General features: G+C 35.6%; 1 protein-coding gene and 2 long non-coding RNA genes across 4 annotated transcripts; 2 read left to right on the top strand and 1 right to left on the bottom strand.

The window, feature by feature from the left end:
- The first annotated feature begins 359 nt into the window (after positions 1-359).
- On the top strand, positions 360-1,147 carry LOC149989873 (uncharacterized). Its single transcript, XR_016502727.1, has 3 exons — positions 360-491; positions 606-706; positions 1,044-1,147. It is a non-coding gene; the product is annotated as an uncharacterized LOC149989873 (long non-coding RNA).
- Positions 1,148-2,284: 1,137 nt separating this feature from the next.
- Positions 2,285-6,967, bottom strand: LOC112290771 (zinc-finger homeodomain protein 2). 2 transcript variants are annotated; one of them, XR_012217441.2, is made up of 3 exons: positions 3,915-5,323; positions 2,549-3,487; positions 2,285-2,368 (listed from the first exon to the last, which is right to left on the bottom strand). XR_012217441.2 is itself a non-coding variant. In XM_024537439.3 (2 exons), the coding sequence occupies exon 2, from the start codon at positions 4,996-4,998 to the stop codon at positions 4,237-4,239; it is 762 nt and encodes a 253-aa protein (XP_024393207.1). In that variant the 5' UTR covers positions 4,999-6,278; positions 6,495-6,967; the 3' UTR covers positions 3,681-4,236. The 2 variants fall into 2 exon arrangements, 1 of the variants encoding a protein (XP_024393207.1); XM_024537439.3 differs by lacking the exons at positions 2,285-2,368; positions 2,549-3,487 and adding an exon at positions 6,495-6,967 and having other exon boundaries at positions 3,681-6,278.
- On the top strand, positions 6,892-7,589 carry LOC112290786 (uncharacterized). Its single transcript, XR_002972261.3, has 2 exons — positions 6,892-7,040; positions 7,129-7,589. It is a non-coding gene; the product is annotated as an uncharacterized LOC112290786 (long non-coding RNA).
- Positions 7,590-23,849: the final 16,260 nt, after the last annotated feature.

Raw genomic sequence — 23,849 nt, 5'->3', positions numbered from 1 at the left:
ACTTAGGTATCATTGCACGGGGAACAGGTCAATGTGGAGGAACGCACACAGGATTGCGGTGACGAATCCAGCCATATTTCCCTCCATGTGGGTCAGCAATGGCCCCCATTAACGCAAGTGGGTGGATTCCTCTGAACCCGGGGAAGTTGTGAAGGTTTTTCCCTTCCGTGATTGCCTTAATATGTCTACAAATCGTGAGGAAGGGTTGCAACATTCCCGTTCTTTGAAGGGATACGGCCGCTTGTTTCTGCTGTATTCAAGCCCTCTCTGTAAATTGCTGCACTAGTTGGGTGAAGAAATATACGTACGCTGTCGGCGCACGACTTCAGCTCTCAACCAAATGCGTACCTCTGCAGAATCAAACCGGTTCATGCTGGTTCGGTCTGTGTTAGGTTAAACTAAGGAAACACTTCGCTCAGGATCTTCGAAATCCCCGCCAGCTCTCCTTGCAGTTGAAAAAAGTTGCACACATGTGCTTCAAAGCGGAATGGGTAAGAAGAGGGTGCCGTTTGGCGGATTGTATCTAATCGGGTCTAATGATATTTAGCACTTATTAATAAAAACTAATCGACCCCATTAAGAACTCCGCTTTTACTTACGTGCAGATCGTGGGGCGATGTTGAAGGTGATGGACACTTCGGGTTCGGAGTACAATAAACAAAACTCTGGTTACTGATATGTGCAGCAATTGATCCCGCCAATAAAGGTTCTTAATGTTTCCTGTGTTTGATTCGAAGTACAATCCTCCTTTATGTTAACAGTACTTACGTCTACAGCTGAAATACGTAAGACCTTGAATGAACACATAACAAAAGGGAGGGGGTTGTGCACATGGAATCGTTCAACTGTTCTGTGGGGAGTCCCTGCAATCTTGAGATGAAACCTGGAAAATGGTTACACAGTCATGTGGGAAACTCTAGAAAAATCACACAACTTGGTAATTCATTTTAACCTCCTGGGAGCATAAGCTTTTGACAGCATGCGACCGAGCTATGAAGTTGCTGCTGCTATGGTACTGACACACCGTTGCAGGAAGGTCACAGGAATCAAAGGACAAGGGAGGCCGGACATATCTGCAAGCGTTGAAAGGCTGCAATCTCCCAACAGCAAGCCGGGAGATTGACGTCAGGATTCATACTCAAAAAACCACTTGCAGATGAGGAGCAGGATAATTAACATCCAAATTGCATATCGGGTTCGTGGAAGAGGACGTTCACTCGAGATTTGATCTGATAAGGATGGCCGGAGGTTGTAAGATGTTTTTCCAGCATTGTAACGACGCCCCTGCTATGTACCGTAAATGTGCTCGCACGATGTTCTACTAGTCTCATTCTCTGACAGACGTCTCCTATTAGGTGGCGGTTGGTGGCGATCCTCGCGCTTAGAGTCCGTCTGGTTGCACCAACTGGCGACCTTGAATCAATCAGCCATTGATTAACCCTCAACAAATCTGCCAACAACTGCTGGGCGCAGATCCACACACACAACTCTCAAGAACTCCATGCACTGCTTGTTGGGGAAAGATACCAAGATCCACAGTCCACTGAGGTGTCATTTGGCATCAACTGCGTCATCATGTCGGTGGCACCATGAAAGAGCATCGCTCTGGGTGCACCGTGGTCTCAAGCTGCCTTATGGCCTGAATATCTTTCACAGTGCTTGCAGTCGGTGAGACTCTTGAATCCTGCGCCGGTGCAAAGTCAACCAGTTGATCAGCCTTTCAGGGTCTTATTCGACCGTTGGAAACGATGAAATGAGTAGGTCGCGGCATGGGCTGAAGTGCCCAACAACTCAAGTTATCATGTCTGCATGTACTTGGGAGAAATATTTTAAGTGGGTAGTAACTTGGTCATGGGGGGAAAAAAGTATATTGCATCAAATGGGTTTGAACTAGATTCATGTGATATTGTGGAGTGGCTGGCTGAAGAACCTGCCGGTCTCGAGCGTTTCGACCATTCTTGCGCTCTACCTGTTCTGACAAACGGAACGTGTTAGTCTTGTGGTGCTGTTTCACATCCTTAAATCTACGCATGCAACGCCTAACCCAAAACTACAAATATACATGATTTCTCACCATCACTTCAAGTCAGAAGTTTTCAATGGGAAACTCGGTAACTGGAGTTCGGATTTCAAGCCGCACGTAGAACCAGTGCATGAAGACTCACAGTCGAAGAACCAAAAAGGGTGAGTGTGTAGGATTTTGCCAACCCTCGAACAGTTCTAAGCACATCTGAAACTGTTCCAGTACATGCAGTGATAGTGATCGCTGTTCCTTATATGTATAGGGAGTGCAATGTCACTGATAGTTTTTGAAGACGAGTGATACAATCACGAATGAAATCGCGTCCAATTGAAGTATATTGTAAATCTACATGCCCACATTCATTGTAAGTTATTTCACTTTTAAAACTTTGACAGAATAACCTCACTAAACTTCCAAAAGTCAGTCAGTAATTTTTTGGGAAGGAAAACTCCCGATGCAGCGTCCACAGACGGTTATGCATGGGAAACAATATCCTGCACATTTGCCCCCCGAAATGCATGATACCTGTTATTGGAATTCCATGGGCCGTTTAAGTGGGTCTAATCATAGTGGTAAGCCCTCATTGCTCCTCTTGAAACCGGTCCTTATTACAACACCTGCCCGAAGGTGACATCCAAAATACATTCTGATTCATGCAGAGCAGTTTACGGACGTTCAGTTCAGAGCCCATCATGGTCTCACATCGCAATCTCTACGTCCGTAAACAGATCTTCTAGCATAGAGTGGACATGCCAGGTCGAAGTCTTTGAGATAAGATTACTTTTACTGGCAGTACGCAAGCTCCAACCCATGCCAGATTTCGAATGCATGCATAATGTAGTGAACATTGAACGAGTTGCAGTGACATTCTGCTACAGTTTCCACTGTCAACGTCCGATCATCTGCCTGATGTCACCATTGAGTAGTAGCTCAAATCAGAAAAGTGTCGTAATTAGCGATAGAGCATCATTATCGACGGCGTAAACAGTACATTGGCGGTCGAAAAATGAGATCAGCTGAATGGGCATGTACCAAGAGATGCTGACTGTTTCATGAGTTCGTTTCTTGAGTCCTTTCCCGAACCTAGAGCAATGTCACAAATCGGCAGTCGATTTGTTATGCGATGTAGCAACGTGCCCAGCAGAGAACGTGTAGTACCTTGGACACTGACCGTGAACTCGATCACCGTAGAGCTCACCGACAGCTAGCGAAACTGCTGCTGTGGATTTAGTTTGCGGTAGAACTACGTGAAATCGAAATGCTTCAATGCAAATCTCGCTTTCTTGTGCTGCATGTTTAATATTGATAGACCAATCTGGACATCTGCAGACAATCTGATTCGATTAAGTGAAAGGTAACTGGGACGACGCGCTGCTGCGCATTTAGGATCTGGGCAGGAAAGTCCATCCATATACCGTCGAATAGTTCTTTCATTTCCATTAGCATCCGAAAAGGTGATACGATCTGATCAACATCCAGCACTATTCAAGATATATAGTTGTAAATTTATTTGACATGAAGAACACCAATCAAAACATTACGAATTGGAATGAGGAATTCCTGTAGTATAAGTTGGACTTGGGAGCGATGGAAACCACGTACTTAACCCTCTGATACATGACCATTTACGACCAATTTCAGGCCTACAACGCCGTGATTTAAAAAGAAAAATGAAATGCATTAATACCATAGACTTCCAGACTCGGTACATTAGCGGCAAGGAGCTTATCTGTCCAAATAGAGAGAGGAAGTCCTGCGGTTATGAAAATAAATTTAGGAGCTAGGGATACCAATCTCTCGTTCAGGCTACAATCGTTCCATTCCCTCCACTTTCTTTTTGTACTCTCGCATTGAACACCGTCACTGTACTATACAGAAAGAGTAGTAGTACCTGAAAGCTGTACAATTGACCAACTCGTGGAGAGGCTTCTAACATTTCCTTAGCGTCATATTGTTTCCCACTGCTTCACACGCCTCGCTTTCTTGTTGAGAGCTACGCTTCACCCATTCTACGATGTTGATCTAATTGAACTAAAAAATCAGGTACAAAACCTTATTTGGTAGATCAGCGTACAAGTGTCAAGCTGCCTCCTCTAGTGTAGCTGATTTCCCGGTTATTCGACATTGGCGGCCTTGCATTGAATAGTGGACCAGGTACTGAGAAGAAGCAGAAGTAAACAATAAGCCTGGTTGTTAAATAAAATTAACAGGATTCATGCAGGTTTCTTTCCGATGGTGTTCTTGTTGTTGTGCATCCACACCTTCAGAACATGGCGCTTTACACCCACTTCAGCACAAAACTCTTGCACGGCTGCCTCGTCGTGCTTCTGAATCTTCCAGCCTAACTTTTCTGCAAATACACCCATTTTCTCCTTCTGTTCATTAGTGAACTTTGTTCTGAATCTCTTCTTCATGGTGGACGGCGATCCGCTCAAGCCACCATCGCCATCGTCCGAGTCAACTAGTCCATGGGCTAGCATGTAAGGCGCGGGTGTGACCCGGCCCATGATCGGCGCTGGGGAAAGAAGCGCTAACTGCTGAGGACCACCAGGCTGAGACGGTGCACCTGGAACCATCATCCCTCGCTTCCTTGGATCATTCCGATTGATGTATTTGCAATCGCAGCTAGTCTCTCCTTCAGTTTCTTTCCTGTGGAAATTCCTGTGACAGTCACAAGCTGCGCATCTGAGGGCTGCAACCGTGCCTTCCTCCCCACCAGGCATGAATTCACCGCAGCCATCCACAACGTATCCACCAGTTGTAATGGCATGGTTTCTGTTACATTCTCTGTATCTAATGACCTTGGCCTTGGCTTTTACACTTGGCGCTTCTAACAGCAATGGTTCGTCCATAGTGGTGACCCCGTTTCCAGTGCTACTCAATAGCTTCAACTTACTGAACTCATGAAGGCCAGCGAAGGTAGCAGTGATTGGCATCGGCGTGTAATCTATTTTATGGGAAACCAGAGATTCCATAGCGTGGCTCCCCTCCACCTCTAGCACTCACGACACATATCAGCCCCTCAACTTCGCTTCCTCCAATAAGTCCATAGAGACTCCGCATCAGTTATGTAGTAGTTACACCCTTATCGCTGAGGTTGGCGGCCAAAGATTGAGTACCAAACTCCTTGCAGTAGCCGCACTGGAACCAGACGACAATCCTTTTTTCGTTGAGTGGGAAGATTGGTGTAGACGTTTAACTATCCTGGTTCAAATAGCTGTTAGAAAACAATGCCAGTAGAGGGAGCCTCGTGTTTCTGCGCCACGCAGGTTCATAAAAGCTAAGACTTGTACATTTCTTTTTGTTGTTGGTGTGATTTCTTTTTCTTTTTCTTTTCTGTTTTTTCTTTTGCTTTTGCTTTCAGCTCTGAGGAGCTATATCTGACTGCCAACTACAACTCCTCCGGAATTCGCTTCGACTGGATCCGTGAAACTTCTTCCGACTTGTTCAAGTAAATTATCACTACACGGACTAGTGCCTGAATCTGAGACAAGTGAAAACAAAGAGCAGGGAGGCCACAGTGCCTAAGACTAATTTCGATCTATGACGATCCCGCTACTCTGAAGAGGCCGAAACAGTCTCCGGGTTTTACGACGGGAGAAACTCAATTAAATCCTTCCACGTACCTGAAGTTAGTCGTCTTCAGTACCAATCCACGTATAAAAACTACAAGGCTTGTCTTAGCTTCTAGCTGAGGTTACAGCACTGGTTTGGAGCTTTCTCAAGACAAGAGAAAGCAGGATTGGCAGCATTCTCCAATATGGTTATGCTCAGCCTTGACTAAAAGCACAGGTAGACTACAATTGTGATGTAGAGAAGAAATATTAGCTCAAAATAGGTGGCCGCAAGTTGGAGACAAGAATTCAACAATATCTCTCAACACTTCGAACATGAGAAGCTCATTACATTACTTGGGCGCAGTTACTTCAGTACAATAAGACCTTAAGGTCTTGAAACTGAGTCTGTCGTACTTCTAAGCATGGAACATGCAGATCAATTGAGATGAAGTGTCGCGGACCCTCCACGTCCTAACACCACAGGAGAGTCGTTGAAGTAGAACTGCTTCAAGACTTGCAAAATAGCACGCTTGCCCGCAAGCGGTTCTTAGTGTCTTCTGAGCAAGGTGGCGCCTGCTCCGCTCAAAGGACCACAGTCCACGCCATACACAGGTAAGCTCCCTCTGATTCTGATATCCGCCCGTTGCCACCACGCAGCTTTTCCTTACCCTTCCACTCCAACCTCAAACTCTGAAGACCTGACCCTCAAATCCACCCCGCACCAATTACAAACCCTACACATGCACACTCACCCCTCCCCCCCACTCCTCCACTCGTGAGCTACACCAAATCCTCGCTTCTCGAAACCAACTACATTCTTCTCTTGGACCCACGGCAATTACAGAACAGATCAAAAGCACCGACATTCAACCAGACCGTGCAACCCAGAACTGCAAATATTTAAGGAGAACTACCTGTTTCTAGAGTTGAGCGAACAGCAGATGGCTGGTTGCTTGAGGAACAGAGGAATCAAATCTACAGTACTACGATGAAAACAACAAAGGAAAGATCGGAAGGAATTGGCGAGACGGCAATGGCATGTGAGAGAGAGAAGCCACGAGACAGCCAACAGCGAGAAGGGAGAGAGACAGAGCGAGCGAAGAAAGTGGAAAAAGGCGGAGGATTGCCAGTGGACGAGCCCGGATGCCTCGGAACGGGGAAAATCACATATGCTCCGCCTGCCTTTAACCCTCCTGGTTATTAAATGGGGCTGCTCCGACCAGCCTCACCGGATCCTCCGGTTCCCACGCCCAGGGATCTGTCGCTCCCCTAATAATGACGCCCGCTCTCACTCCTTCGCATCTCCCTCTACCCCAATCTCTCACTCTCCCTGTCTTCATTTCTTTCTCGTTCTGCTAAGCGCATGTGACCCATCGAAGAAACCCATTCTCCTTACCAGTGTTCCGCGATTGCGAGGTCTTTTCTCATCTGTGACATGGTTGTTCGTTGTTGGAAAGCAGGTAGCCAGACCCACTCATGCACCCATATTGTTTGTGAATGTGTCTGGTTTCTTTCTCTCTGACTCTCTCTCTCTCCGTGTTTTCGCAGTGATTCTGGGCTTCACATCCTCGTGCTCATGTATCGTACGTTGCTCAAAGGAATCCGACCTCCGAAAGTGTGGTGGGCGACACTGGGAAAATTCTTCACCGCAACATGATTATATTGCTTCGTGATTATGATATCATTTGCCAACATTCTCATTCTCCGCGCACTGCATAGCTTCATATCGCTGGGACACAGAATTGCCATATCCCAGCACACAATTTTATGCACGACACTCACCTCAAAAACAATTTCCAGTTGATATCTGATTACAACGCTGCCAATCCGAGAAAAGGACGTAAAGAAAGAAAGAAAAAGAAAAGGATACGTAGGAACTATCCGATTAGTCTACAGAGTATGCCAGTATCATAAAAACGATGTAGTTTTTCATGTATACCGATAAAATGTACTGTAGAGAATCGATCTACCATTGGGATTTAAACAATGTTTAACGACGCATCCCGGTATTGATACAAGCTCGAAAAGCAGGAAAAAGAGGAACTCTCTACTCCTATCTCAATCAAGTCACACCATTTTTTCCACTGTGCCCATCTACCTCACTGTACAGTCCTCCCCCGGTACAGTATACACTCTCCCCCATTCCGATTCTGCCAATCAGTAAATACACTGGTCACCTCAAGGATAATGAGGCTGGACTTTTTCCAGTCTGGGCAGGGAAGATGTGCCCTAATTTCCGAACAAAACCACGAAGAATCCTACATGATTGGGCAATCACGCGGAACAACAGGTTGTGTTTTCTCGCACCACAAACCCCATTTCGTTTCTTTATGTGCCGGCGTGTAGGGCCTCCACAATCTGCCTGGAATGGGCGTGGGGTTATGACGGTTCCGTCCGGAACTGGCGTGGAGGCTGGGGAATTCTCCTCCTCCTCCAACGCTTTTTCCTTGTCCTGAGGTCGATGCCCTTTTCTTCCTTCTCATTCCCCCATCCATTCGAATGCCGCCAGTTATTCATCCATCCACCGTGCAACATTCATCCGATTCTGGATAATAGTAATACTTTTCGTAGAAAGAAAACAATTTACCTAAAAATTGTAATTATTTTCATTTTGGTAAATATTCCTGGAGTTAAAAAGTAAGAATGACATAAGTATAGAATCCATATTAAATATTAATTCAATTATTTAATCACTTTCATCCAGGTGATCATACAATATCTAGTAATAATAATAATAATTCTTTAACAGAATAGGATGAATGTTGCACTTAGATTTTTTAATAAATTGAAACTGTAACATTAAATAATACTCTAACTTTTCAAACAAAAAACCATCTTAATGACCATTAATATATTTCTAGAAAATAAATTTGTATTTTGAATGTAAAAGTTAAAACAAAAACAAATACATTTATTTACACAAACACCCTTATGATTGATAAGAACAACAAAGAAAACTAATTATAGAATTCTATATTTAAGATCTTAAAATATTTTATTGGTAATTCTAAATATTTTATAATAAAAAAATATAATTTTTTATTTTTCTTTTTTAATATTGGCACCTAAAAATACATGTATATATATTATAATTTTGAAAAGACAATGGCTATAAAAATAAAGTAATGTGAAGCTTTAGATAAAATCAATAAATAATGTTTAAAGAGAAGTTTTTTTTAATAAATGAATAAGATATTTAGTTTTATTCCCTATAATTGTATTGAGTTGCAATAGGAGGATTATATTTATCAATTTTTTTTAAAGTTTGGTGACATAACTTTTTTTTATAAAGAAGTTGCCAAAATTAAAATTCTCTATTTTGAAATGTATATCTCTATGTGAAAATATATTTATTTGTTCATAAATACAAAAATGAAAAAATCATACTATCATCCTATCAATAAATTTATATTATTTTTGTATTTTTTCATTTATAAATTTTATAATATTTTTGTATTTGTTAATATAAAATCATACTATCATCCTATCAAAGAGAAAATAATTATATATATATATATATATATATATATATGTATATATTGTTTCTAAGCCATACTCCCTATATTCCCAACCTTCTTCATCCTGACCCCTATCTATCCCCACAATAGGGTGGATCAATTTAGTAAATGGGTGGATCATCTTAATATTTTCCTATATATAGTGTAATTTCTTATTGCATAAAGGTGAAGTTTCTATATTAGAAGATAGTTTCATGTTGCAATAAAAGGATAATAGTTAATTTAATTGTATTTTGGTAAAAGTATGGTAACTTTAAAGAGCAATGACTCAGCATCAAAGGTTTTAAAGAATGATTTTTTCTTCTAACTTCTTTTAATTAAGAAGAAAATATCTCTACATATATATATATATATATATATATATATATATATGTAATAATAAAGAGATGGTTAAAGATTTGATTTTGTTGTATTAGTCATATTAACATAATTTGTCTTTAATACAAAAAAAAAAAAAAAAAAAAAAAAAACATAATTCACATACACGACCTTAAATTTTTATTTTAAGTAAATAATACATCATTTATTGTTGTAGATGTGTCTATTTCTTATTAACAAAAATAATAATTTATTAATTTATTTATTTTTTAAAAGTGTCATATATATTGCAAAGTTTAGTTTAACTTTAAAAATGACGTCATGAGCTCAAAAATATTTAACAATAATATTCATGATATAATCTTGAACCTATCAAAATTATTTAATGTGTAAATATTTAGTTGAGCAAATTTAAATCTATAACAATCAACATTCAAAACATATATATATATATATATATATATATATATCTTGAATTTTGATTTCTAAGATAAGTGAAAGAATCTCAATCACTGTACCTTAAATATTACTCACAATTTTGTTGTCGCAATTTTTCTAAATGAATTCCACGTTGTGCTCACGAAGGTTCAGTTGAAACAACCATCAACACCCACAAAGATACCGTTCCAGGCCACTTTGGATGAACGAACATCCATCCATCAGGAGTTCATTCCAACTGGCTCCTTACCATCGTGCCACATTCTGCATGCCCATGACCATCTTTACCCGGCACGTGTTAGCTTATGCCCTCAACCCCCATTCACGGTGGTATCTTTACCAGTGGTGCCGGGTATCGTTCCCTATACACGTGATTAGGGGATACGGAGCCCTGTGTACCCAATTCCAAAGTGTCTCTCATCTGGGAGCTTAATACCGGAAAATGTAACGTCTGTTGAAGGAGTGGAGTACATGGAGTAGTAGTATTAAAGAATGCAATTGGATTTTGTGATCAGATTGGTTGGTGTATATACTTGGATGGTATGAACAATATGCTGTGAAAGCTGCAGGCAAGACGACAACACCACGTCAACCAGTGTTTCAGAAAAACACAAAAAACAAAATTACATATAAAAACTAACAAATTAACAAACAAGGGGGTCCTATGGCCGTCCCTTGGAACTGCACCCCCCCCCCAAGTGGTCTGGGAACCCCCCAAATTCTTTAACCTACCATGCCGCTGAATTATAATCAGCGTCTGCTTCTCAGAAATGTGTATTAAATAATATTTTAATGTTTTTTTCCATCATAATACTAATCACTATGCTTGAATACAATTAAATTGTCCAGGTTCATGTGCTGGTTTCATTCCATGTTCTCACTATATCCACAAAACCATCCATTCCATAACACTTTTTTTTTTTTTTTTTTTTTGCTGGATACGAAAATGTATGTCATAAGGAAATGAGCTAACAAATTAGCTTAAAAGTTGCATTGCACCCAAGTTGGTTCCTACATATTTTACACACATGTCATGTAACCATCCGACCGCTTCCATTTCTTCTTTTTGAAATACTTTACTATAAATATGCCATAAATTTAAACTCGAATAAAATACTATTATGCCAGGGTTGTACAATTAGTTTTTTGGTCAAACCGAAAGCTGCTGCAATCACTGGCGCCTGGTTTAAACTGCAAAATGGAAATTCACTTGCAAGGCAACTCTCTGGAACCGTAATGGCGACATCGAACATTCATCCAAATGGGTGGATGAACAGATTGATGAAGGAGCGTTCACAGGTGCCCTAGCCTGCCCTGAGCCCATTCGTCTGCCCTGCGAAGAAAGCCTGCCCCTGCTCGCCATCAAAGGCTGCCAGGGTGGCAGAGGTGGCAGAGTGCCAGCATGTCAGATGATGTGGACCTAGTCCAACCCTCATCACTCCGACCCACCTCGATTACAGTGTTACAACCTGCTCTGATCCCTACGCACCCCACCCTCCAGCCTTTTCCTTTTTCATCCGTCTCCGCTTTTATTGGGGCAGCGTTTCTCGCCACCTTCACAGTAATTTAGGAAAGCTCATTTATTTTTTTTCACTCTGGCCCGTCAGGATGGCTACCCGCGATAAATCTGAAAATCTGACGTGGCGAGAGAATTTGACTGTTCTATTTTTCGCGTTCACACTGCGCGGGGCCACATTACCTGGAGAATCTGAAGTTCGCCTCCTAGGGAACATTCCTATTGATCTTTATGTACTACGTGCCACGAGGGCAAAATACTATTGGACATAATTGTAGAGGTAAAATGGGTATTGATAATCAATGTTTGGATGTTTGTTAGGAAACCAAGCCACATGAATGTTTGAGATTTGGTGTTCATTTAGAGGATCAATATGGGTACATTCAAAAAAATTATTTAGTATCCTCACAAGTTGGTAGCTCAAGGGTGATGAGAGTAGACCAAAAATATATGCATATAATTTATTTTACTTAGAATCAAACCAAAGACCTTGTAATTGGTACAAAATATTCGTCTAACTAGAATTCCAACACTTGTTGCTTTCATAGAAGATTAAATGTACTAATTTATGTTGATTTATTTATGTAGATTGATTAGCTTGTTGCCTTTTGCTTGCTTGTTATTGCAAGTTTGCACAACAAATAGACAATAGATCAGAGCATGCCTACACTTGTGTCATACTCATAATAATGAGCTACGCAAAATTTGTCTATAGTGCTTCAAATGTAAATTTTGTTTCCAGAGATTCATATGAAAAATCCCTATAAAATCAATGCTTTGTTTATTTTACATTAGATTATTTATTTATATTTGTAAAGTACAAAAACAAAATCATTTTTCTACATCTAAACAATATATTTTCAATTTTTTTTGAGATGAATGACTCAATGTAAATTAAAAGTCTAAAAAAAATAAAGTGAAATACTTAAGAGATTATTTATTTAAAAGTAAATTATAAAATTTAAGATCTAACTTTACTAATTTATGTTCTTTTGTAAAGTTGGTTTGTAAAGAAAGTGCAATGGTCTTGTGTGTTTTGATATTAAATACATGAAACTAGTATACAAAACTTACATTATTACAAAAATATAATAAATATTTAATTTAAAAAATAACAAAAAATAATATTTATCAAATAAAAAAATGATGGTTCAAAACTTGCATTGGTAAGATTAAGGTGTCCCTTATTTAATTCTTTTGTTTATAATTTGGCAAATTAGTTAATGAAAATTTTATAGAAAATATTTTTTTAAGAAAAAAAACATTAAAGTCAATTTAATTAAAAATCTCTTAAAGTTTTGCAATATTTGTAAAAATTGGAATTTATTATTTGAGTCATAAATTAATATGTTATCACAAATACTTATGTTATTTCTTTTTATGGATATTTTTTTATTTGATATATATTATTTTTTGTTATTTTTTTATATAATTATCTTTTCAAATCTAAAAATTTCTATTGAAAAGAAATTTTTAGATTTGTTTTATAAGAAGTGAATTTATTTTTTATAAAAAAATAATAGAAATCCAATAAAATAAGTTGTAATGGGAGTAGCAAGAATTTTGATGGCATTAAAAATACTTAAAATAATTAAATATGTAAATTTACATTTTTATATACATAAAAAAGTGTATGATTAATCTTTAAACCAAGAAACTATAAATCACAAATAATGCAATGTTAAAATCTTAATGATCTTTATTTTTATTCATTCAATTTGAAAAATAAATTATAAATATTATATTTTTTAAAAATTATATAAATATTATAAAATTATGGTTTTATATAATTTTTCTATGATGAGCATGTGAGCAAGCGAACTGCATAGAACATGGATTTTAGTCGAACATGAGTAGAAATAAAAAAATTTCTAAATCAAAGATAGATATGTTCTACCAAAACAGTAGAAAACAAATAGAAGAAAAATCAAAATTTTCTTTGATTACCTTAGCATAATTTTTTTAATTCATTTTAATGTGCTTAAAACTTACTTTTACATATTTACAGCTAAAGAATTTTTTAAAACTAAATAATACACTTTAAAATTTCTATAAGTCTACAACATTTGTAAAAGAAAGCTATTATAAGTTTTGTTTAAATAAACCCATAAAACTATAAGATCTTTATATGTGAATTATTAATAAATTATATATATATATATATATATATATATATATGTGTGTGTAATTTTTTAATCTTTTTCAAAGCATTAAAATTAAAGAATATATATTTTAATATCATTATGATAATACCTTTTATTTTAATAACATATTTATTTTGATCACATTTTCTTTAGCTGAGTTAACTTAATGTATAGATCTTTATGTATTTAATCACAAATGTCTTTAATAATATTGTTAAGTATAAGTTGATGGTAATCCATTTAAATGTAGTTTTAAAATAAATTGTAATAAAATTTTATCATATTTTACAACAAATATATTATTTTAAAAAATTAAATGCCAAAATAAAATCATTTCTATATTCCAAAATGTAAGCAAGATTTATCACAATATTTTAGAGATTTTTAATTCATCTTTGTTCAAGCTTATGTATACTAAGCTTGCAAATATTGTCTAAATTTTTAGTTATTCATGCATAGTTCTGTAAAAATAAAATTTTCTATAATTTAAATAATATTAAACTAAATTATTTTTAAAATAGAATAATAATAAATATTATAGTATATTCTATAAAAAAATAAAATTTGATGTTTTTAAGGTAATATGTATACTATTTTCTAAAATCTATATTATTAATATATCTATTAAGTAATCAAATATAAATTCACATGAATATAAAAAAAATGCAAACATCATGGAATTATTTCATTAAGGTTTAGTCAAAAAGAAAACACATACAATTGCAATTCTATCAAGTTAACCACTAATGATACCAAATTTTCTATAAATTGCTTGTAAGAAATCATGAAGATCCACCAAATATGATTTACAATGTATTGTAGTGTTGCAAAAGTGTTCTCTTTGTTCTCCTCACCAAACAAAAGGTACTATTCACAATTGTCTTCTATCACCTTCTTCTTCCATCTTTCTTTTCGGAATCCATATAGGAAACAATTATTAGTGTTGAGAAAGTTTACTAAGTTTTATCTATAATAAGTAGAAAAAATATATAATATGATTATAATAATAGCAACTATAGTGTATTAGAAATATAATTTAATAAACTATATATATATATATATATATATATATATATATATATATATATATATATAGAAAATTATTAATGCTACATCTCCAATTAATATTGCTACACTCCTCATGATGTCAAGGACAAGAACTCGATGAAAAAACAATTCAGACAAGTAAGCCTTCACTCAAAGAGAGGTAATAATATATATATATAAACAAGTATATATATTGAAAGAAAAACTGGAATGGCTATTGCCAAAAGACAAGAAAACTAGAGACCCTTGAAACTAGACTAGAAGCAAGAAAGGAGTTGACAAGAGTGAAGAAGCCTTCACTCTTGTCTCTATATATACTATCTAACTAGGGGCTATGTGGCGACGTTCTATAGGACCTCCAATATGTGTTGACTTTGTAGGACACATGCCTTGACTTACAAGGCAAGTTTTTCTATGTGTGGGCCACATAGTTAGCTTGATCTTCAAGCTAACAACATGTGTGGCACATGGCCAACTTGTTGACCACGTTTCTAATCCAAAAAGTCAATTAAAGATACCTATGAAGTCAAAGCAACGTTTAGGAAGCTTCTAAGAAGCTTCCATATTAAATATTATAGAATTAACTTACTTTTATCTACTTTTACTTACTTCTACCTATTTCTATATGTAATTATTAGCTTACATGTTTATAGCCGTGACATTACCCCCCATTCTAGGGACGAGTTCCACGAGGAACGGTTATCATATGTTGAGAAAATCTATGATGTGACGAATTGTATTCGCCACATACTCTGATCTCTGTTCTCTTCGAAGATGATTGATAGGGCCTCTCAACCATCGGTAGTGTCCCATATCAGGGCGGGAAGACCAACCAATTATTTGATCATTGTTGAGGCCTTCGTAACTTCCTTCAAATAGCATATTTGGAACACCATCAGGAGTTGTTCCTACCTCTAGCAAAATCACCAAACATCGGGAGTCCCGTCCCAAATCGTGATACCAAACGCGTTGTATCTCACCATCTATTCGAGGAAGAACATGTCGTTCTTGAAGATCTTCATCTCAATTGCGTCGTCTTGAAGGTTGTGACAATCGTAATGTCTCGTTCGGCAGGTCAGCAAATGAAGGCTCTTGAGTTGAATCCGCTGGTTGTTGGTTCTCTATCTCTTGAGCGCCACTACTACAACGAAGCTACAAACAAGAATTGAAAGTAGAGTGTTATCTTGCCTAGAAGTTGTTTCTTTTATAAAGAAGGTTTTCATCTTGATTTTGATGGATGTCGTCGATGAAAAGCCTCCACCGCCTTTGCTGCATTTGCAAGATTCTTTATTGGCTCCCATGTGCGTTTACTAATACCATATCCACGCCAAAGGATAAGATATTTTAATTTATTTCGGCGTCGCCTTGAATCTAAGACTTCTTCTACTTCAAACTCTTCATTATTGTCCACTTTTATAGGAGGAGATGGAGCTTGTCGTCTTCTTGGTATGTCCACTATCTTGTATGGTTCAAAAAGAGACACGTGGAATACTGGATGGATTTTCATTGACTCCGATAGATGTAAACGATTTGCAACTGGATTGATATGTGCAGAAATAGAAAATGGTCCCAGCCTTCGATAGTCTAACTTGTCACAAGGACGAGTGGTCTTAATATTGCGATGAAGTAGCCATACCTTATCACCCAAGACGAATGATGGTTGTTCCTTTCGATAGATATCCGCATTGACCTTTTGTTGTTGTTGAGCCTCTTTTAACTATGCCTTCATCGTTGCATGTAGCTCTGATAAATGGATTGCCAAATCTTTCGCAGCAGGATTATCAACTTTTGAAAAGTCAAAAGTATCAAGTCGTGGATGATAACCATAATTAGCAAAGAAAGGTGTTTGTTTTGTAGAAGAGTGTATCGTGTTATTGTAAGCAAACTCTGCCAATGGTAAAAGAGTTGTCCAATCATCTTGTTGGTAATTAATGGTACATCTTAAATATTGCTCCAAAACTTGATTAACACGCTCCGTTTGTCCATCAATTTGAGGATGGAATGTCGAAGATAGTTTTATATCCACTTTAAGAATCTTGAAAAGAGTTCGCCAAAATCTTGATACAAATTGAGTTCCCCTATCTGATATAATATCCTTGGATAATCCATGATAGCGATAGATATTGTCAAGAAAGAGCTTAGCTGTTTCTTCACTTGTGATAGATTTTGTACATGGTACAAAATGTGCCATCTTAGTAAAACGATCTACTATCACGAATATAGAGTCATAAGAACCTGAGATTAGAAGATCTGTGATGAAGTCCATAGAAACAGAAGACCATGGTTGTTCTGGAATGGGTAATGGCTGAAGAAGTCCAAAAGGTCGATGACGAGGAGTTTTCGATCTTGAGCAAACTTCACATGATTGTACAAAATCTTTAACTGCCTTCCACATTTGAGGCCACCAAAAATCCCTAGATATCAACTCCAAAGTCTTATTATATCCGAAATGTCTTGCTGTTGGAAAGTCGTGACGAGCTTGAACAACACGTAAACGAGCTTCTCCTTCTGGAACATATAGGCGTCCTTCGAAATAGAGTAGGTTGTTCTTGAATTCAAATTTAGATGGATCATGAGATTTAGAAGAATTGTTCTTGATATCATGAACAAGAGGGTCTGAAGACATACTTAACTGGACTTGCTTAAGGAAAGTTAAATCAACAGTCAATGTTGATTTTATTGCTCGAAAATGAAATTGTTTTGGCTTCAAGAGAACCATTCTTTGTTGCTCAAAAGCTACATCTCCTTCTTTTGGTGAAAGATAAGAACGTCTATACAAGGCATCAGATAAACCTTGTTGTTTTCCTGGCCGATAAGTGATGATGATCTCGAATCTTAATAAAGACATGCTCCAACGAGTTTGGCGATGATTGAATACGCGTGCTGACATAAAATATTCGAGGTTCTTGTGATCCGTGTACACGATGACTGGACTAGAAGCGCCTTCTAGATAATGACGCCATTCTTGAAAAGAATCCACAATTGTAAGAAGTTTTTTGTCGTGGATCTCATAAATGATTTCTGCTGTTGAGAATTTTCTTGAATGAAAGGCTACTGGATGAAGTTTGTCATCTGTTCCCATTTGTGATAAAACCGCACCCAAAGCAAAGTTTGATGCATCTGTTTCCATAAAGAATGCTTTGGAAAAATCAACACGATGCAAGATTGGTGCAGAAACAAACGTTGTCTTCAAAGATTCAAAAGCAACTTTCGCTTCTTGATTCCATTGGAGTTTGTCTTTACAAGTCAAACGTATAAGTGGAGCTGCAACTCGAGAGAAGTCTTTGATGAAGATCCGATAGTAGTTGGCAAATCCCAAAAAACATTGGACATCTCTTACCGTTTTTGGGATCTTCCAATCTATAATAGTTTGAACTTTCTTAGGATCCATCATAAGTCCATCATTTGAAATGATGTAATCTAAGAAATCAACTTGAGTAGTGTGGAATACACACTTTTCTATCTTGGCATAGAGTCCTGCATCTCTTAATTTTTGTAACACACGACGAACATGAAGTTCATATTCTTTTGGATTCTTAGAATAGATCAAGATGTCGTCTAGATAATATACCACAAAATCGTCCAAAAACTCTCGAAAAACATCATTCATTATATGTTGAAAAGCTACTAGTGCATTTGTAAGTCCAAAAGGCATGACATTGTATTCAAAATGTCCATACCTAGTTCGAAACGAAGTCTTCCATTCATCTCCTTCTTTGATGCATACTAGATTGTATGCTCTTCGAAGATCTATTTTTGTATAGATCTTAGCTTGATTCAGTTGATCACGAAGTCCGGATATTAAAGATAGTGGATACCTGTTTTGGATGGTAATCTTGTTGAGTCCTCGATAATCAACACACATCCGCAATGATCCATCTTTTTTCTTCACAAATAGAATTGGAGCTCCTGCCGGAGATTTAGAATGGCGTATGAAATTCTTGGCTAGATTTTCTTCAATATACTCCTTGAGTTCAGCCAACTCATTTTGTGATAAACTATAGATTGGTCCGAATGGCGGTTGTGCTCCTTCTTGAAGGTCAATTGAACAATCATAGGGACGATGTTCCGGGAGTGTATACGCATTCTTTTTTTCAAATACATCTTGAAATTCTTGATATTAGCTTGGAATGCCACTTGAAGTCTTTTCACCAGTAGAAATGGGTGTAGCATAAATAATGTATGGTGATTCCTTCGTAGCAGCATGCAAGAAAGCTTTTGCACCTATAAATATGGGTTTAATTGAACTGGACTTATGACTCTCTACTTGCTTAACTACACTGTTAGTTATACTTTTAGAGAAAGTAAGACTTCGGGAAATCCAATCTATTTGACGGTTGTATTTTTCTAACCATGATAAACCTAAAATGACTGGATTAGAGGGAGATCTAATGATATTAAATACTACAAAACTATTATGTCCATTGATTATTACTTCTATAGGAAGGGTTTCGTGAGTAATATCTCCAGAAGACAATGGACGACCATCTATGACTTCTACATGAACAGGTTTAGTTTTCTTTACTAAAGATATGCTATGTCTTTTAGTAAATTCTTCATCTAAAAAACACGCTGAGGCTCCTGAATCTAACAAGGCAAAGACTTTGTAATGTTTAGGTCCTAAAATAATATTTAATGTAAAACAAGGAGAGGGCTCTGAGGAGAGAATAGGACCTTTACTAGAAGTTGTGCAAGGTTCCAGCCGCACAGTCCCTATTATAGCTAGACAAACTCGTTTTCTGACATATTATCTTCTTTCACAGCCATACTCCTCATTTTGTGATTGCGTCGTTTCTTTGGACAATGCTGAGCAGTGTGGTTTGGTTCTCCATAATATAAACATAATCCTTCTTGACGACGACGAGTTTTTTCTTGCTCTGTGAGAGGTTTGAAACGTACTGCATCAATTTACATATCCTCTACTTTCGAATGTATGTATTGAAGAGGTGTTGGTGTTGCCATTGAATTGTAGTAACGTTGAGGTCCACTTGTACAGTTCTCAGATCGGAATTCAAAAAGGCGATTGTTGCACTTCACAGTAACGTCAATTGCTTGACTCAATGTTTGAGGATCAGGTAAGTTGAGCATTAATTTTTTTACCTCATACTGTAATCTGTAGAGAAATTGGCTAATAAGTGCAGCATCATCCCACTTGATATCAGTTGCAAGTTGTCGAAATTGTGAAGCATATAACGTTACTGATCAATTACCTTGTCGTAAAATATGGATCTTATTGATTACAACACGAATTGCATCATGTTCTCCATACATGGGTCGAAACTCTGGCAAAAAATCCTCTAGATTATCCAATATTGGATCTCGTCGTTCAACAAAAGATGAAAACCACGATAGTGCCGAACCTGAAAGAAGCGTATCAATGAATCTAACTTGTGATCCTGGAGTTGGATAGCTTTGGGGTTGAAGTTCAATCACAAGTTGTACTTGATTGATAAATCCTCGAAACTTGGATCTGGTGCCATCAAACTTCTCGGGTAGGGCAATTCTTGGTTCTCTAACATTTGAAGGGCATTCCACTATAGGAGAAAGGACATGGTTTGGTGTAGATGTTGAAGCAGCTCCAACCATTTCTATATCTTCACTTCCTTCCAATCTTGTTGCTTCTTGTGGCGGTAAATTGAGTTGATGCATCGCAAGCACTAACTCCCTCAATTGCTCTTGCATTTGTGCCATTGCACTCTTCACTTCAAGAAGTTCTGCCATGATAACACTTAGAAGAGAGAAAATGTCTAATATCGCTCAAGACAAATAGAAGAGAGGACTTGCGGACAAAGAAAATACTAAGGACAATATCAGTTTAGAAGAAGGTAATCCGCAACTTCTAATATGCTTATATCTTATTAAGAAAAAGGGGTAATCCACTCTTAATCAAGATTAGACAAAGCTCTGATATTGTAGGTGTACTCTTGTCAATCTATCAAGGACAAGAATTCGATGAAAAAATAATTCAGACAAATGAGCCTTCATTCAAAGAGAGGTAATAAAATATATATAAACAAGTATATATATTGAAAGAAAAACTGGAATGGCTATTGCCAAAAGACAAGAAAACTAGAGATCCTTGAAACTAGACTAGAAGCAAGAAAGGAGTTGACAAGAGTGAAGAAGCCTTCACTCTTGTCTCTATATATACTATCTAACTAGGGGCTACGTGGCGATGTTCTATAGGACCTCCAATATGTGTTGACTTTGTAGGACACATGCCTTGACTTACAAGGCAAGTTTTTCTACGTGTGTGCCACATAGTTAGCTTGATCTTCAAGCTAACAACATGTGTGGCACATGGCCAACTTGTTGACCACGTTTCTAATCCAAAAAGTCAATTAAAGACACCTATGAAGTCAAAGCAGCGTCTAGGAAGCTTCTAAGAAGCTTCCATATTAAATATTATAGAATTAACTTACTTTTATCTACTTTTACTTACTTCTATCTATTTCTATATGTAATTATTAGCTTACATGATTATAGCCGTGACACATGACCTCCTTGTAGATAACTAACTAATAATATGACTCTTCTTTTTGCACATTTTGTCCTTTTATTTGCTTTAAAAAAAGGTGGTGGTTGAGAAAGAGACTAAAATTTTTATAAGAAAATAAAATATTTCCCTCAAAAATTGTTAAATTTTAAAGTTTATTTTATTTTACATACATACACACACACACACACACACACACATACACATATATATATATATATATATATATATATGAATTAATATTGGAGTTAAACATTGGGTTGTCAAATGTATTCTAAGCATGGAAGCATGCTTTTTAGTCAATTTAAGTTGTATGGAGGTTACATTTAGTGTAGCAATATCAATTGGAGATGTAGAATTATCATTTTTCTATATATATCTTAGATTTATATACTACTTTTTATTAATAATTTTGTAATTAAAAATATATAATATATATTTTAAAGAAGTACTACAAACTTATTTATTTTAAATAGAACATGTAACTATAAGAATACAATAATCTTCTTGATTCATTCTGATTTTTTATTTATTTTTCTTAAAAGTCTTAAGAATAATTAGAAATATTGTACACAAGAGTTTTGTTGTTGTAGTAATTTTATAATTTTTTTTATCATATTAACAGATATACACATGTCAATGTTATTATCCAAAACATTTTCATCTTTCCTTGGTTGGTTACAATGCTTTATCAATTTTTTATTATTTTTTCTCTTACATACTCGGTTAGGATACTATGCGATCTTTTCTTTTTTTTGATACATAAATAAATAGACATGTATATGTATATTTGTGTATAAAGATCTATATGTATATAATGAAGATGTAAGAAAACCAAAACATATTTGATGGAAAAATTATTGATATCTATACTTCAAGAACACATTGTAGAAACATCTTCAAAAAAGTTAGTAAATTTCATGTAGCTTACATAAATTATTAATTAAATGTATATATATATATATATATATATATATATATATTTAAAAAACATATTATTATTTTGAAGAATTATGATATATTTTAAAGGTGTTTTGTATTTTTTGTATGCTTGTTTGATTTTTTTTGCCAAAGATAATTTGTTGAGGGGGGTAATTTTTCGAAATTCTAATGCATTCTTAAGTTTTTCATGTTACATTATGTATAGAAATAATTATAAATTGATACAAACAACATACAAATCATGTACATAAATAGTTTTTAACACAAAAGAATACTTTTTGCCCTTAAAAAATAATCTGTAGAAACAATTGTATCAATTAAATGATATTTCTTTTGTTGTAAAACAAATTAGGCTTAATAGATTAAGTGTATTATACATAATCTTTATATCTATTTTTTATTATTTTTTTACCAATCTTTAATGAGATTTTGAATGATTTGCAGTAATGCAATAAGTGTTGCTTTGATCATAAATAGATGCATAGTGTTTTGATTTAAATTTAGTAGAATTAAGCATCGTCATCAAAATCATCTGAATTTAATTTTTTTTATGTTTAATATATATATATATATATATATATATATATATATTTGATATAGAAGTGAGTTTATAGTTTTATTCTTAACTAATTAGTTGACTTACTTAATGAGCCTTAGATTGGAAAATTAACACAATCAAGATTATTCCACACAAAGTTATAATAATTTAGTTCCAATTCTTAATATTTTCATGGTGGATTCAAATATATAAACATATTTTATATTTTTAAAACATATTATTCAACATATGATAGCTTAAATCAATCAGTTTTAAAAAGAATGGTAAAAATTTGTATAATTTTAAGACTTTGGAATTTCAAGTTTAGATTTTAATATTTATTTATTTATTTATTAGATGAGAAGAAAATGAATCTTTCTCTTAAATTCCATACAAATCACGTGTGATTCAAAAGAGATGACTAGAAGAAAAGAAAAATAATGGTATATCATGTAAGTTTTTGAAGTACTAATTTTTTCATTGCAAGCATTAAAATGATGGCTAAAATTTCTTTCATGTATATTCAAAACAATATCTTAAGCATGTCTATCCAGAAACTTTAAAATGGCATGAAAGTTGGTAAAATTTACACTATTAAATACAAAACTATCTTTGAAAGCATTAAAGAAATATATCCACTTTCCAAATACAAAATTTATTACCTTGCTAAAAGTCCATGCATATATCAAATTATCTCCAATGCAACTTTTACTAATTAAAACTTTACAATAAAAAATTAGAACATATATTTATGTGTACGTGTATATATATATATATATATATATATATATACACACAAATATATTCTATTTTCTTCTTTTAATCATAAATATAAAAAAATAGCCTTCATAAAAATAAAAATAGAAAAAAAAAAAAAAACAAAACAAAACAAAAAACACACATACAAATATACATAAGGCAATAGGGAGGTTTAAACATGGCCTTTTTGGGTGATGTTTCACCTATGATGAGATCTTGAAGTATTCTATGATATTTCAAAATATCACTTGACACTTCACCAAATCACCCACCTCATAAGGTGAATGATTTTAAAATCAAAATATCAAAAGAGGGTTGGATCAAATATCAAAAATTGTGTTGCTCACATTAGCTCTCTTCACACTTTAACTCCACACTAGGGAGTAATAAAGTTTGAATTAGGGGGTAATATCAGGGAATAATATCAAGGGGAAAAAGGTTGAATTGTGATATTTTGGATTTGATATTTTGTGTGATTTTGGAAATATTAGGTGCTAAATTCCAATTATTTGGTTTTGTGAAAGTGCCATGTTTGGACCTTCATAATGAAGTG

This window comes from Physcomitrium patens, chromosome 1, assembly GCF_059467195.1.
Source record: "Physcomitrium patens ecotype Gransden chromosome 1, ASM5946719v1, whole genome shotgun sequence".
Lineage (NCBI taxonomy): Eukaryota > Viridiplantae > Streptophyta > Bryopsida > Funariales > Funariaceae > Physcomitrium > Physcomitrium patens.
The sequence above is the reverse complement of the archived record's forward strand: the minus strand, read 5'-3'. Positions and strand labels throughout refer to the sequence as shown.

Coding starts and splice junctions, on each gene's coding strand:
- LOC112290771 (XM_024537439.3), bottom strand. CDS start 4,998: ATGGAATCTCTGGTTTCCCATAAAATAGATTACACGCCGATGCCAATC.